The 14,026-nt window shown below is 49.7% G+C and overlaps 3 protein-coding genes across 3 annotated transcripts; 2 read left to right on the top strand and 1 right to left on the bottom strand.

The window, feature by feature from the left end:
• Positions 1 to 3,288: 3,288 nt before the first annotated feature.
• Positions 3,289 to 4,043, top strand: CGGC5_v013076 (uncharacterized protein; the record flags this gene model as incomplete). The annotated part of the gene is made up of 4 exons (XM_066152839.1): positions 3,289 to 3,298; positions 3,371 to 3,446; positions 3,848 to 3,955; positions 4,010 to 4,043. The coding sequence occupies 4 exons, from the start codon at positions 3,289 to 3,291 to the stop codon at positions 4,041 to 4,043; spliced, it is 228 nt and encodes a 75-aa protein (XP_066007729.1).
• Positions 4,044 to 8,170: 4,127 nt separating this feature from the next.
• On the top strand, positions 8,171 to 8,882 carry CGGC5_v013077 (uncharacterized protein; the record flags this gene model as incomplete). Its single annotated transcript, XM_066152840.1, has 4 exons — positions 8,171 to 8,454; positions 8,515 to 8,625; positions 8,679 to 8,734; positions 8,794 to 8,882. The coding sequence occupies 4 exons, from the start codon at positions 8,171 to 8,173 to the stop codon at positions 8,880 to 8,882; spliced, it is 540 nt and encodes a 179-aa protein (XP_066007730.1).
• Positions 8,883 to 12,148: 3,266 nt separating this feature from the next.
• Positions 12,149 to 12,822, bottom strand: CGGC5_v013078 (uncharacterized protein; the record flags this gene model as incomplete). Its single annotated transcript, XM_066152841.1, has 2 exons — positions 12,149 to 12,688; positions 12,745 to 12,822. 2 exons carry the CDS (start codon positions 12,820 to 12,822, stop codon positions 12,149 to 12,151), a joined length of 618 nt encoding a protein of 205 aa, XP_066007732.1.
• Positions 12,823 to 14,026: the final 1,204 nt, after the last annotated feature.

Genomic DNA, 14,026 nt, shown 5'->3' on the forward strand with positions numbered 1-14,026 from the left:
AGAGTCACTCTATAAGTAGGCAGAAGCTTGGCGTGCATTCTATACAAAGACCCGTTTCTTTCTCTCTTTTCTCTCTCAACCCCCCCCCCAACACACACCATGTGGATATGCTTGATGTGCTAATTGAGCTTGGATGCTTGTCGATAATGCCTTAACAACATAGCTACACATCACTTGGGCGATGTTTCCATGCTTACTATAAGGGATTGGGTAGACGGAACGGAGAAGCCCGGGAGCAGCTCGGCCAACGGAGGCCGGAGGGCCGGAGAGGCCTGCGGGTCCAGGGCACAGAACCATCCACAGAGAGGACTTGGCGAGTACTCGTTGAAGGCTGGAAAAAGCGAATCCTCGAAGAAGCAAGCAAAAATAGCGCAGCAATACCATACATACCTTTTAGGTTCTGCTTCTATCAGTTTGACCTAACCGTGGCCCGTAGCCCCTAAATACCTTTACACTTAACTACGCAGTACGTACCATGGAGTATGATTGAAGCAATGTTTCAAGTGAATCTAGCTACGGAGGGTGCGCGATTGCTGAGCAACATGTTGTATGCCGAGATGAAAGTCCTCGCTAGGGGTCCACGCAGTTCACTACTGAACTATGTCTACTTACTATTCACTAGATGTAGCTCCTAGTACGCAGGTATAGCTATAGAAACCAGGTACAGCAAGAGACATAGAGTAGGCGCTTTGTTGAACTCTTCTCTACTTCTCTACATCGGGGTGTTGGTATATATGTACGCTAGCGAATCATATATTAGATCCTGCCTAGCCCCCGGTTCTGTGTCAGGACGTTTGGGATTTGTAGCATTGTGAACCATTTAAGACAGCGAAGGATTGAACCACATCCATATTGGAATCTCACGTCCACTGTCTGTCACTTAAAGAAACCAAGGACAGGCGCTGGAACCGCATCCAGTGATGTAGCCTCCTAGATTTGTGGTCTCGTACCTATCTCGCCAAGTATCGTTCCCAAGCCTAATGTTATGTTATAGATAGAGCGGCTTGTGTGATAAGTTGCTAATATAACACTCGAGGGCCTCACCTTATCAACGTGGGCGTCTCTCTCATCTATAACGTAGGTCTACAACGCCTGTCTTGTCAGACCAGTATGGGATCCCCCAACCTAGTTCTACCCTATATAGTACCGGAAGACGGAGAGGGAAAGAGAGGGAGATAGTGGGGGAGATTGATGCCGCTCCCAACATCTTCATACTAGCTCTCCACGCTGGTTTGGCACCAGTGGATGACCTAGCGAGGCCTTGGGCTGACCCTCAGAGACGGAGAGGGGCAGATTTTCCCTTTTCTCAGTCCATGCTTGCGTGGTGCTGTAAAGTGGGACTGGTCCCGTCCGCTCCACATTCCCGATCGCAGAATAGGCTAAACCGACCTGAGGGACTAACAAGAAACCGCAAGTGTATTAGGAGAAAAGCTTTACGGTATTGGGATTTCATGACATGCTGCGTCTGGCCGCCTCTCTCGTCTTACGTTGTGGGATATCTGATTTCTAACCCCGTTCATCCTACCCATGGGTTCCTTTCCTTATTTCAATCCCCACGTCACATATAGTAACTCGGCATGCCTATGGTAGACGAATAGGGACGACGAAATATCATAGACACCGTCCTGCCCTAGCAGACCTCGGGCTTGATTGAGAAAGGGTCAGCAACTTGCCCAGCCTTCCAGAGTCTGTCTCACGGGACAGAGACCAGTTCAACATGTGGCTTACAAGCGCTGGACCGTCCCTATCACAGCCACTAGCACCTTCAGCCGTCGTTAGGGACGTATCGCACATTACAAATTGCCGAGTGGCCCTGACCATCTCGACATAGTACGTCGCGTTGGTGTGTACTGTGTGTGAGCGTTGGAGTGCATGAAGGCCGGAGACCTTGCTGCGTCACTCGGCAGCGGAGCATGGAACACCCCCCCGGCCGGATGCCACGTAGGCGAGGCAGCAAGCAGCTGGCACCGGCACATAAGGACACCAGGGTCTCCGGGCAGCCGGTCGGCGAGCTGCATGTAAGAGGCATCGCCGGCGCCTTTGCCGTCCTATTGTCGCGCCTTCCTGCTCTGGAGACGCTTGAGATACGGACCTTCGACCGGGCCGGGCATTAGCAGGGTGATAGACCGGCTACGACACTAGCACTCGGAGACCTTACAGTCTTGCTCCTACGTCGGATGATACTTTCGGCCAATAGTGCCAGCTTTATAAACCGTGAGGCGGCTAGCCGGATTGTCGTGCCATTATCCGGCCGCAGGCACCACCGCCAGGTTCGACTTCCACATCAGCGTAGGCGCCGTGCTTTGTATCTTATGACGGACGGCCCCCGTCGGCAACTACGCTAGAATAATTGGTCCTGAGCAAGGTTGACCTCTGCGAGGTAAGCGTGAGCCGGCTGCCCCGCCCGTGCGTGCCCGAACCTCAGGATTCTCCGCAGGGAGGATATCATCGACGCCGAGCACACACCGTCGTAGGCCAACATACACGCCTTTCGCACTTCCTTCGAGGCTTGTGCGCCCTCGCTGGGGGATCTCCTTCAGCCTGATCCTGTGGCTATGCGGCTTCGGTGTGTCACCCTATCACCACCCGCGCTGCTCAGATGGGAGATGGAAAGCTTGGGGGGGCTCGCCGACGTGCTCCGTGCTAGCATGGAATACCCGATGTTCTTCTAGCGATATTCCCGAGGGGACAGCCCGATCGTACCGTGGTAGTATTCGTTCGAGACTTAGATCATGGAACATATGGCACCTAGGCCGTCAAGCTTGAGGGAGTCGAAGGTGGAGATATAGTCGGCAAGTGAGACATCATAGGCCGAAGCGTTAGGGAATAGCATGCATCGGCTCGGGAGGTTTACGGTATAGGCGTCATCACTGCTTGGTTGGAGGGTGGGGGGGTTTCGAATTCACACCGGTAACTTTCTCAAACGCACGCACAACCCTAATTATCTCACTAATAGCCTTTGACTCGCCTGAGCTTTAATGCTGCTATCCGTACGTCGTGTGGGAAAGGAGGGGAAAGAAAAGGATAAAGCGGGGAGAGTCCCCGCACAGGCTAAAGGGAAAAAAAAGGGAAGAGAGAGAGAGTGGAGATCCTGCGTGCGCAGTTTGGCTAGTGCTGGGGTGAAGCTGTATGGCCCGTCAGCTGACAATGGCTTTCAACTCACTGGTGGCGTCCTTAGCCCTCGTAGGGAGTAGTTTTTCGTTCCTAGCAACCTCGAGCGCTTTAATCTTGATTGGTCTTCACCATACTCGACGCCGGTCTCTACGACACACCCTCGTCCTTAACCTCATGGTTGCTGGTAAGGTGTTCTCCTATCAACGTCAATGTTAAGCGGGATGAGAAACTAACCAAGACGACCATCAACGCAAAGAAGTCATTAACTCAGCTAATAACACTATATCGGGGATCATCTACGTTAGGGACCAGGAATTACAACGCGGAATAGCGTGCGTCTTGAACGGCGTGTTTAGTCAGCTCTCAACGCAAGCATCCGACTTCTCCATCCTCGCCATCGCTATAGCCACGCTTCTGGTGATATGGCAGAGAACAAGTATGGCGGACAGCTCATCACTTAAGAGATTCTCAATCTGCTGCTGCGTATGGCTTATTCCGATTACTACTAGTGCCTTGGCTGCTAGGATCGGTGTGATAGAGCCAGTTGGCGGGAACTGCTGCTGGATTGCGCGGGACCGGCCCAACCTTCGACTTGGCCTCACCTATGTCTGGCGTCTGTGGATCATATCCACTACCGTTTGCATCTACACTTTCGTCTGGTGTTATCTCAGCCAACGTCCTCGCCCCGCCGCTAGTACGTCCTGGCTTTCGTGCGATACCGGATCACTAACAGTACGCCCGACGACAATGGCCATACTCGAGCCACGAGGAAGAAACTTCACACCAACCAGGCTTATGTGGGGTACGCCTATGAGGTGCTTGCAAGACAGCCGGGCAAAACGTACGAAGTGTTCCCTTTCCCGCGCCTCAGAGTACGCTCTAACTAGGTATTTAGGAGAATCGGATGGCAGATGCGGCAGTGCTGCTGATGATCAAAGTGGGCAGCAAGCTGGGCCGTTGGCTCCGCGTGCTCCTTCCGTGGCCAGAGTCCACAAGGAAAAGAAGCCACACACGACGGTACGCTCGGAGACGTCGCGGCAGAACGAAACCAGTCCGGATACGAGCCAGGTATTCGGACCGAGGGGGGCGGGCATTGGTCGATTAGGCACCAGGGAGCAACAAACACACGTTAGGGCATTAGGTGAACGACGTCCTCTACAAACTACACAGGCACTTACAGCAACGCTTCTTCAGACAGTCAGGGACTGCTCAGATTTCACCAACGGAGAAGATACTGCGGAATATAACAGCGGAGGAGGGACTGCAAGCCAGTCATGTATTCCTCGACCGTGGGGAGCTTCCCGCCTCCTGGAGTACAGATGGAACCCCAGCAGAGACACCACCGTCGCAAAAGACGGTGTATCGTCAAACGTCACGGCTGCAATGATGGCTAATCTTTCTACCAAAAAGCAGACCCAGACGTCAGAGCGGCGCATTAAGCGCATGATACTGCTGAAATCCTGTCCTATCTTATACATAATTCTCTGGATGCCCAGCCTGTTGAGCGGAATCATAGAGACTTCTGAAGCTAAGACGTTTAGCTCGGTATCAGCAGCGCTGCAAGTCTCCAGCCAGTTTGTTGGTCTTGCTAATGCAGTGACGTACTGCTTCCATGAGAGCGTAGCGTGTATATCATGAGATTGTAATAGTTATTGATCGCATCAAAGGCTGTATGCATAATGGTTCTTTCTTTCTTCTTTCCCACTCCACTCCCCTGGCTGATTTGCTTTCGCGGTTTCCTAATCTACCTTACTAACCAAGCAACCAGCCAACCAATTGACCAAGCCCTCACCATTCTCTCAACAGAAAGAAAAGAAAAGAAAAGAAAAACGGAAGAGTCGTTACAACTACGTGGGGTTGGTTAATATGTGCATAATTTACTTGTTCTTCGTTTTAATATTGAACCTCTCATATGCTTTTGCCCCCTTTACCTTCCTCTGTACGTGGCCGGCTTGGTTCTCATGATAGGTCAGTATTAATATCTTGGGTGTCTATGATTAAAGCAAGTGTCTGTCTATGCTCTCTATCATAAGTTAAAGAGATGAAGAGAGTAGTCAAGTACACTAAGGACTTAGCACGTGAAGCCATAGTGGCCTTGGATAACTCTAGTACCGCATCGAATGAGTATACGAGGTGGTTTAGCTATGGATAGTCTCTCTCATTATGTCTACTGCTCCCCTTAGTATTATTGCCTTATACTTAACTTATTTTCAAGAAGAAATAGGGCGCTTACCACAGCGAGACCAGATGCTAACGCTAACAGAATCCAGCTCTTCGTAGTAAATACTAGCAGCTTCGAGGTAATGGAAAGATGCCTCCAAGCACCCTCAGGCACTGTGAAGTCTTATGAATAGGATAGCCTGAGCCTGCAGAGACTAGTGTACGGTGTTACGACCCGTTATGCATGGATAACAGTTGACCGACCCACTTGGGCGTCGGGCGGCTAGGACAGGACATTTGTACTCTGCAGGATCACGGGAACAACAGGGACTCACTCAGGAACGGAAGAAGTATGGTACAGGTCACGTGATGATAAGGAATGAGCATAGATAAGGGACCCACAGTGAGCGCTCAGTGTAGACTAGAATGAGCGCTCATCCCACTTCGAAATGAGCGCTCATGGTAATAAGGAAAACAACGCTCATGGACGACAACTGTTCAGATAGGAAAACCTGTATATAGTATGACCCTGAGCCTGGCTCATGGTCAGACTTCCATAGCTCTTCAGCAATCAACTTAGTATTCATCCTCACGGATACTCTCAGCTTACCTTCACTGCGAATTACTTGTTGAGCCTAAGACTGATCACCTTAGCCTCTGAAGACCTGATCTACTACAGCCTACGACCTACGACGCAGACCACGACCCAGTGTACTGTTATAACGTGTCAATCCCCAACTTCTGTTAGCAGACCCTACTGTCGGATAGCTGACCGTAACATACGGATTTCCTCCCGCGGGCGCTGTTTCCTGCAGGGGCGAGGTGGTCGCTAGCACTGTTCATACTAGCGACCAATTCTTCGGAACTAACACCCTCATCGACTGCCATTCTTTCTTCAAAAAGCCCAGCACTTCAGAGATGCTTTCCAACTGCCGAAAGGGGAAGTACTCCTCATTCGTAGGCATGATTTTGCTTCACAAGATGCAGCATGTCAACACTATCATTAGCCAGGGTAAGAGGTGTGTTGATCCAGCATGTTCTAGTAGAAGATTTGGGTTTGATTCTCTTCTTTTCCCTTTCTTTCGCCCTGATATGTTTGACTCAATAACAAGCTTCCGCTTAGGGATAGTTAGTCACTATGAGATACCAATATAAGAGGCTTGGAGACAGAGAAAGACAAGGCCAGGAACGTATAAAGCTCTGTGTTATCTGCTATAGGTGCCATGGCAGTCCCATCTAAACGCATGTTATATGTATCATGTCGGAGGGTTCCGACGACACCTTTTCAACCTCTATCCAAGCTACGCTCGAGCTGCTGGACCGGACAGTATTCCGGCTTCGGCGTATACGTCGGCCCTAGATGTTACCACGTCACCTGGCTTGCGGACAGACACGGCATTATTAGGCTCGGGGAGCACGAGGCTATAGCCCTCGCAACGGTTGAGAGGATGCAATAACCTCATTCTTATTGTTTTTGTTGTTGTTATGACAAGGTAAGCTTGGATTAGTGATAGTAATGACAGGATTGCGCCTGAGTGATTCTGGGTCACTGGTTTGTATATCCTTTCATTTGTTAGTAGTAGGTGATAGGGGGTTCGTTCATCCTCCCAGCGCCCACCTCAATTCGATCAATCAAGTTTGGGGCCCTATAATTGAACTCATTGACTGGGGATGGCTTTGTGATTGGTTGGTAGGTTGATTGGTTGGTTGGCTTGTTGAACTTGACTGATTTACTTGAATTGCGGTAGCCGCTGCTTCGTCCACCGCAAGGAGGGGCTGATATCGGGCCTCAATCGCTGAGCTGTCGGGGACCCCGTAAGCTGCAAACCTGGTGGTATCCCGCCTTGTTCGTACCGCGGTAGTACCGATGGGATGTTAGGCTGGGGATAAGACATATCTATCCGTCTTTCTATAATCAAGAGGGTTGGTGGTTTTAACAGTCGTAGTAGGGCCGAATAACGGTTAAAGAAGTGAAAGTTTTAGGTGGCATGCAAGGAAACACCGTCTGGTTATGGTTCATGTATTCTGGGCTGAGGGCATGATTGCTAGGTGCAATCTAGGGAATAAGAGGTTTGTGAAGGTGTTTTTTCTTTGTCCTCTTCTTTTGTTCCTCGGGAGAATACAACATGCTGGCTTTATGCCAGGTTCTCATTTACGGTCCATGCTTATCTCTGCCCGCATTGGAATTGGCATCTATGGATCATTTTCTGCTGGACGGTGCTAGTCCAGAGAACAAGAATAGCCCGGAGAGGCCGTTCAAGGAGGTGAAGGGGGGGTGTGCAATTCTTACGTAGCTGGGGACGTTTGCTGTGTAAAGGCAAACTCCTACACTGATTGCGAGCGTCGTTCCACGTCTAATTATCTCAAACCTTGGAGGTAAAATTTCCTAAGACGCTGGACGAAGTCACGGAGATGAGCGGCTACACCTAGGATCCACCTCCACAGTGAAATGGTCCTATATGTAGAATAGTGGGGGCTTGTGCGTTGACTACAGGGCTGACAAGGGCAGGGTAGCTTGGCGCTAGTCCCACACACAGGGAAGGGCTGTGAATGAAGGGGTTGATGGTTTGGACAGAATCGGAGAGATCACAACAACGCTATGTATAACGTCCACACCTGGACCCTCCCTCTAGTACCAGGGTTAAGGGGAAACGCCACGTAACCTCTGGCTGTTGGCTTAGGTGTGCAGATAGTGGTTTAAGAACAGCCTTATATAAGATCAGCTGGGCTTTATAAATAGGACTATCAGTCCCTCGTCTAGTTAGAATCTCCTGTCAAGATGCCTATATCATCTGTCCTTCTCGCCCTCCTTAGTTGAACTTGATTTTTTTCTAGCACGGTTGCAGTAGAAGTCCTTGACTCTTTGATTCTCCGATTAAGCCACTCCCTCGGCACGATGAGGCTCACGAGCGTTCTGGCGTTTTGCGCCACGGTCTACGGTCTGGCCATCTCGAACGTACTGAACGGAACTGACATCTCGGTGCCTCAAGACGACAGCACAGCTGCGACGCACGAGGATCATTTCAGTGCAAGTGGGATATTCTCACGAGACCAGAGTAAGGCCTGGCGAGAGGCCGAGAAGGTTGTGGGACGCCCGCTTCAGAACAACAAGTATTACTACTTCATGTCCTGTAACCCGGCGTATCGTAATCATCGCCAAACACGGGAGCCTTACCTGAAGTACGTGGTGGACCGGACCGACTGCGTCCATGTCGGCTTAGTGATTGGGAAAACGGCTAGATTCCAGAAGAAGTTCGAGGCCGAATATTTCCACGTGAGAGTTCTGGATAGCAAACCGGGCGAATGGAGCCAGACCCGCCACAAATGGGACGGCCCTGTTATAGATCAACGGTTAGTCCTTGCCCGGCGCATGATTGGTCTTATGCTAACGCAGACATCTCTAGTATAACCTTCAAGGGGCAGAAGGCTTCAGTTAACATTAAAGACTTGTGGAATTATGGTTAGTCCTCCCTAGTGTCTCCCCGCGCGACAGATGCTTAATTACGTGGTGTGTTTTAGGTAAAGAGTGGGTGGCAGCTGCCGGGAAAAAGATAGACGCAAACCACAACTGCCTGAGGTACTTCGACTTCCTAGTGTCTAAGATCTGAGAGGCCCTCGCTCAAGCATAATCTCGGCCGTTTCCTCTTTTTTTTTTTCCCTTTTTTTTTTCCCCCTTCCTTCTCTTTTTCGTCCTCTTCCTCCCCTTTGTTTGGGTTTCTTTTGCGATAGATGGACATGCGCTCCCACGACTGTATAGGGACAGGAGTGCTTCACGGTGAGCACGAACCCACGGAGGCATCCCAAGAGCTCAGTTACTTTGTATAATAGAAAAGCCCTCCACCGAATGTTCATAGCGAATAGGACTTATGTGACGAGGAACCGCTCGCTGAGAGGATGATCGCTAGGTCTGAGTAACCCTTCCCTGTGCGCAGTGTCCGAGCCGAGTAATACACCGATGAGCTTTTGTTCGTTCTGGGTCTACAACGTACGGATTAAACACCTGGATTCCCCTCAGCCCGTATCCAGGTTCGACATAGTACGTAAATCAGAGGTAGATTGATTTCAAGCCGCATGAGAGGAAACATCGTTAACAGCGGGGAAAGGACTTTAAAAGCAGCATCTGTAATTACTGGTTGTAATAGTCTTGCCTGCCTTAACGAAGGCAGCTCTGGGCGTAAGATGGCTACCTAAAAGAACACGACGAACTACCTTAGACTGATACAGACGTGCCAGCTAGGGGAAGGATGTTTAGACGTAGTTGACGTCAGCTACCCCTAACAAAGCTAAGTGGCGACGATCAGCGACGCCAACGATAACGGCGAGCTCAAATACTCTTGCTTCCTACACTGGCGAAGTATAAGGTTTGGATATATCTGTTTACTACGTACAATGCCTGCAGTCTCCTCTGGTAAAGGAGGCCGGGGGTTGCTAAGGGTCGGCAGGCCATACGTTATTAGTGCTGTCAAAATTAAGATAGGAAGGGAGTCGGCATAAGAATCTGGCAGACAGTATGAGTCTAGCTTCGTGAGGTTGTAAGCGTCGATATTATGGTGACTGAGGCGATTCAGAGCTTTAAAGGTAGGGATAATATCGACGATCGGGAGGGGATAGGTAAATCAGGATGACGATGACGATGCAAACCTGTGACTCTTGAATAAGGACACCTTGCAGGAACAAAGGGAGCTCATCAGCTCATATGGGCGATAGTGCTGGCTAGGACACGGAACCCGAGAACATCTGCATCCCACGCGACAGGTGGCAAGGCAAAAACCACAGACGCCCACCTAGGAGAACAGACATCAACGAGAGGAGACGCGCATTCCACACGTATTTAGCTCAGGAGGAACGCTTATAGGATCAATTGAAGCGTGTATCAGAGAGTGGTGATGAAGATGATAAACTGTCTCCCTCTAATCCCCCCGTCCCCCTTCTGGGCCCGCGGGCCCACGATAGGCACATACAGCATAAAAGGTATCTAAAAGATTCTCCATGGCGATCATTCTCTTAAGAGATTTATTGCCGACTCTCGACTGCCCACTGCAACGCCAGTCTCAGCACCATTGTTGTGGACAACTAGGTGCTATCCCTTCTTTTTGTCGGAGACCACCAGGGCAGCAAGGCAATGCCACCGGTCCTTTATTCATCTATCTCCCCCGCCGATTCGGGTTCGAGATTGGCCACTGAAGAAGCCTAGCCAGGTTGCTTTGCCGCCTCTTGAGGCTCTGAGAAAGTTCCCCATAACGTCAGAGGGAGTAGCGTCGGCGAGGTATAGGATGCGCGGACTTCTCACTGAAGCATTGTCGTAGGCAACGACTCGTGGGTGAATGTGAGGTACTTCTGAGCGTTGAAGGCCTTGTGTGAGGAGTAGCAGATATGCGGTCGAACGTAGTTTGGGGGTCTTCTGGCAGTTCAAACAGGGCAAAGGTGTGTGGGGATGGGTCTGCCTTTGAAGACATTTATCTCTCGCTCCGACGCCGGCTAATATAATTCTGGATAAGCTTAGACGTATAGAGCGCGAAAAAGGGGTTCGAATGATGTAATTGATAACCGTGCTGCATTGGTATTCGCTGAGATTTCGCATGTTGAATAAGTTGTTATATGCATGACTTTCTGCCCACTTAGCTGCACAAACCGCGAGGCTGGTGCTGTGATTAGCCAAAACCTGCTCTGTAGTGGGCCCGCAGCAGGCCTCAACTCAAGGACCAGAGCTGTTATGAGCTTCTCAAAAGCAACTCTTCCCAATGGTCTCGTTAACCTATCAGCAGTCTGCTGGTTGCTTGTTGGTGTATAGCGGGGTGGAGGCTGATAATGTCCGTCTGACCCTCTTTGCGAAGGAGAATGGTATTGAATATGTCGCCGTGCTTTGTTCTGGAGTAAAAATGGGGGGCTTTGCTTTTCTTTTTTCTTTTCTTTTTCCTTTTCTTTTTCTTTTTTTGCTAAAGGCGAGAGCGCAAGAGCTTTCTGATTTTCACTATAGAGCGATATAGCTATCCTGAGGTTGTTAGTATAATTCACGGTAGATGTAAGCGTGCTGGCTTTGCTTATTTCACCAACTAACCGCTCTAACCGCTCTGAGCCGTATGGCTTCTTCTGTGCAGGTGTGCTTAAGGTAGGTTGCTCATGTGTGCCCTGCCTACCCGGCTTCACGGGAAGAGATAAGCAACGCAGCGCCGGCGCCCGACGCGCGCACTGCTGACCTATAAGATACGGGGGCGCCGTATGAGGACTGCCAGGACAGGTTAGGTAAAAGGGACGGAGCAGCAAAGGCGATGCGAGGTTATGTATATGTAGATAGCAGGTCACATATCTCTTAGGAGGGGGCAGATTTCGGTAATCCAACTTTTGACCCCTAACCGCAGTTGATCTCTGTGAGCCTTCACCCCGTGTCATACATCTACTGATAAAGGTGTTTCTATTAACCTCTACGGCTGCATTATGATAAGCTTAAGCACCTATGCCTAGATTGAGGCTACCACAAGCGTATTTGACTTTGTTTTAGCAGTGACTAGCTTTTTATGAAGACATCAAATTGAAAGGTTTGAAAGGATATTCAGATTACTGTTCCTATACCCAGTCTTTATGATTTCCATAGATTCAGGAACATGGGTGCGAGTCTGTTTGCTGGTCCTGGCCATGGATGACATCAGTCAGACCTTGGTGAGGCAGGCTTCTGTCACGAGATTCCCAGGCATGTCTCGGAAAGCGCTTCGTTTAATGCCTTAATGATGGGTGGGATCGTAACAGTAGCAGCGGATGAAGCGGATGAGAGTGAGAAGATTAATCGGTTACTTCACAACTCCTCATTAGAACAACACAGGAACTCTAACTTCTACCCTCTCTCATACCCTTTCTATATATCAGGCGCGATCACTATTCAGACAGACAAAATGAAGAGAATATTATCACCTTGCCATGAGTGCTCTACTTCTACTTTGAGAAGCCTTTTATTGATGTCGAAATTCGCAATGGCGCCCTTGATAGAGGCAACAAAGATGGTCTTTCCGATCCTGGTCCAGCAAGCCTTCTGGGCGACGTTTTTATCCGCAGCTGATACGGCGAAAGGGGCCACAGCGCCCAACTTCATGGTCTTGCGGCAGTCCGCAAGAGCCTTTTTCATGTTGTCGTTCTGAACCATTGAGCCCTTGATTTCCTTCGCCGTGTTGGTTTCGAGACCTGTCATAGTCCAGCACTCCCTCAGAATCTCGCGCATCTTCAGACGCGGCTTAGTGAGATCGAATGCATTCTGGGCGTTGAACACGGTCAGGCGCTTATTTGTGGTATCGATCTCGAGGTAGTTGAGGACCATCCGATCACCATCCTTATCGAATTTCCTGAAGCCGTGGGAGTGGACAGAAAATTCCCAAACCTTGCCGCCATGTGACTTTGTGACATCAGCCCAGTAGGCAGAATTTCCCTATTCATGTCTTTATTAGCGACCCATCGCAAGGTCAGGGTAGTATGTGAACTTACAGCAAAAGGACGTATGACTGCGGCGGAGGTCAGCGAGGCGACCGCGAGGAGAAGTGCGCAAAAGCATTGAGGAAACATAGGATTAAGTGGGTCTTTAAGCTATACATGCGTCAGAACCTTGCAGTAGTAAGCAAGTCAGCAGCTGATGTTTAGGACTGTCGAAGTATTTCTGAGCTTGTGGGGATGAACGAGGTTAAAGGTCACTGTAATAACCGTTATATCAGTCAGATCAATGTGATAACTCGCTCAAGCCTATGAGACAAGAGGTCTGAAAGCAAGACGTTTAAATAGTGACCTGTTTATTACTGTTGTCCTCTATTCCGCACAGAGTCATGACACTGATCAGCGCCCTGGCTGGTGGATCCATACCATGATACAAGGTACCTTGTCCCCCGCCCTTCTGAGTCTTCTTGAGCGAAGAGTGTACCCAATTAGAAATGTGTATTATGATCTGTTTATTTTGGGATATTGGAAGGCGGCCTCGCCGAACTCGGCTCGTGGGAGGTGACTGATCATATCGTGTCACGACCGCTACAGTTGGTCCCTTGTGGGCTTGTAACTATATAGTACAGAACAGGGATTGATGACAAAGGATTTGTCACTATCGGAGCTTTTGCTTTGTGCCATAGTTGGGTGCCCTGTCCCGCCTGTAACGCATCGGGGGCGGTGTATTAGTTAGGGGAAGTAAAAAGTGATATGTCTAGGGTTGTAATTCTTCCCTTCTGGCTTTTCCATCGCAGTTTGCCGTCTAGAGGCGTGCATTGTTGATTGCCACATGACTCCCACGGGAAAACATTTAAGGGACAGGATAGCATAGAAACCTCTGTGGCCACTGTCACGGTCTATGGACCGGTGTTCGGCCTTCGGCAAGACCCTCAGCCACGACTCATTGGACCCACCAAAATCCAATGGCGCATTTGCTAGAAGGTTCCAGGAATATCGACAAGGTCAATGGCAAGGTTATAAGAATGCCCAGGAAATAGGGAGGATACGGTTCTGTTTCCTGTTCTTCAAGAAGATTTATTGTACTCGTAGTAGTAGGCTAGACCAATGGCATCGACCTTGTCCTAGACCCTTACACTCCCCTTCTTCTCCTCCCACTCTATCCTTAACCCTCTGCCCTGTTTTTCCATCTCATCCCTCAACCTCTACTCGTAATATCCTTGTTGGGCTGTTCAATGCCTTAATATGCCCTTTCATCTGTCCCTATCTACCTTCTTCTGCTCTGACCCTAACCTTTTCTCTCATCTGTCCCTAACCTTTTGCTTCCATCTGTCCCTGA

Source organism: Colletotrichum fructicola (assembly GCF_000319635.2).
Source record: "Colletotrichum fructicola Nara gc5 chromosome Unknown KSG_Nara_v1_contig08, whole genome shotgun sequence".
NCBI classification, from domain to species: domain Eukaryota; kingdom Fungi; phylum Ascomycota; class Sordariomycetes; order Glomerellales; family Glomerellaceae; genus Colletotrichum; species Colletotrichum fructicola.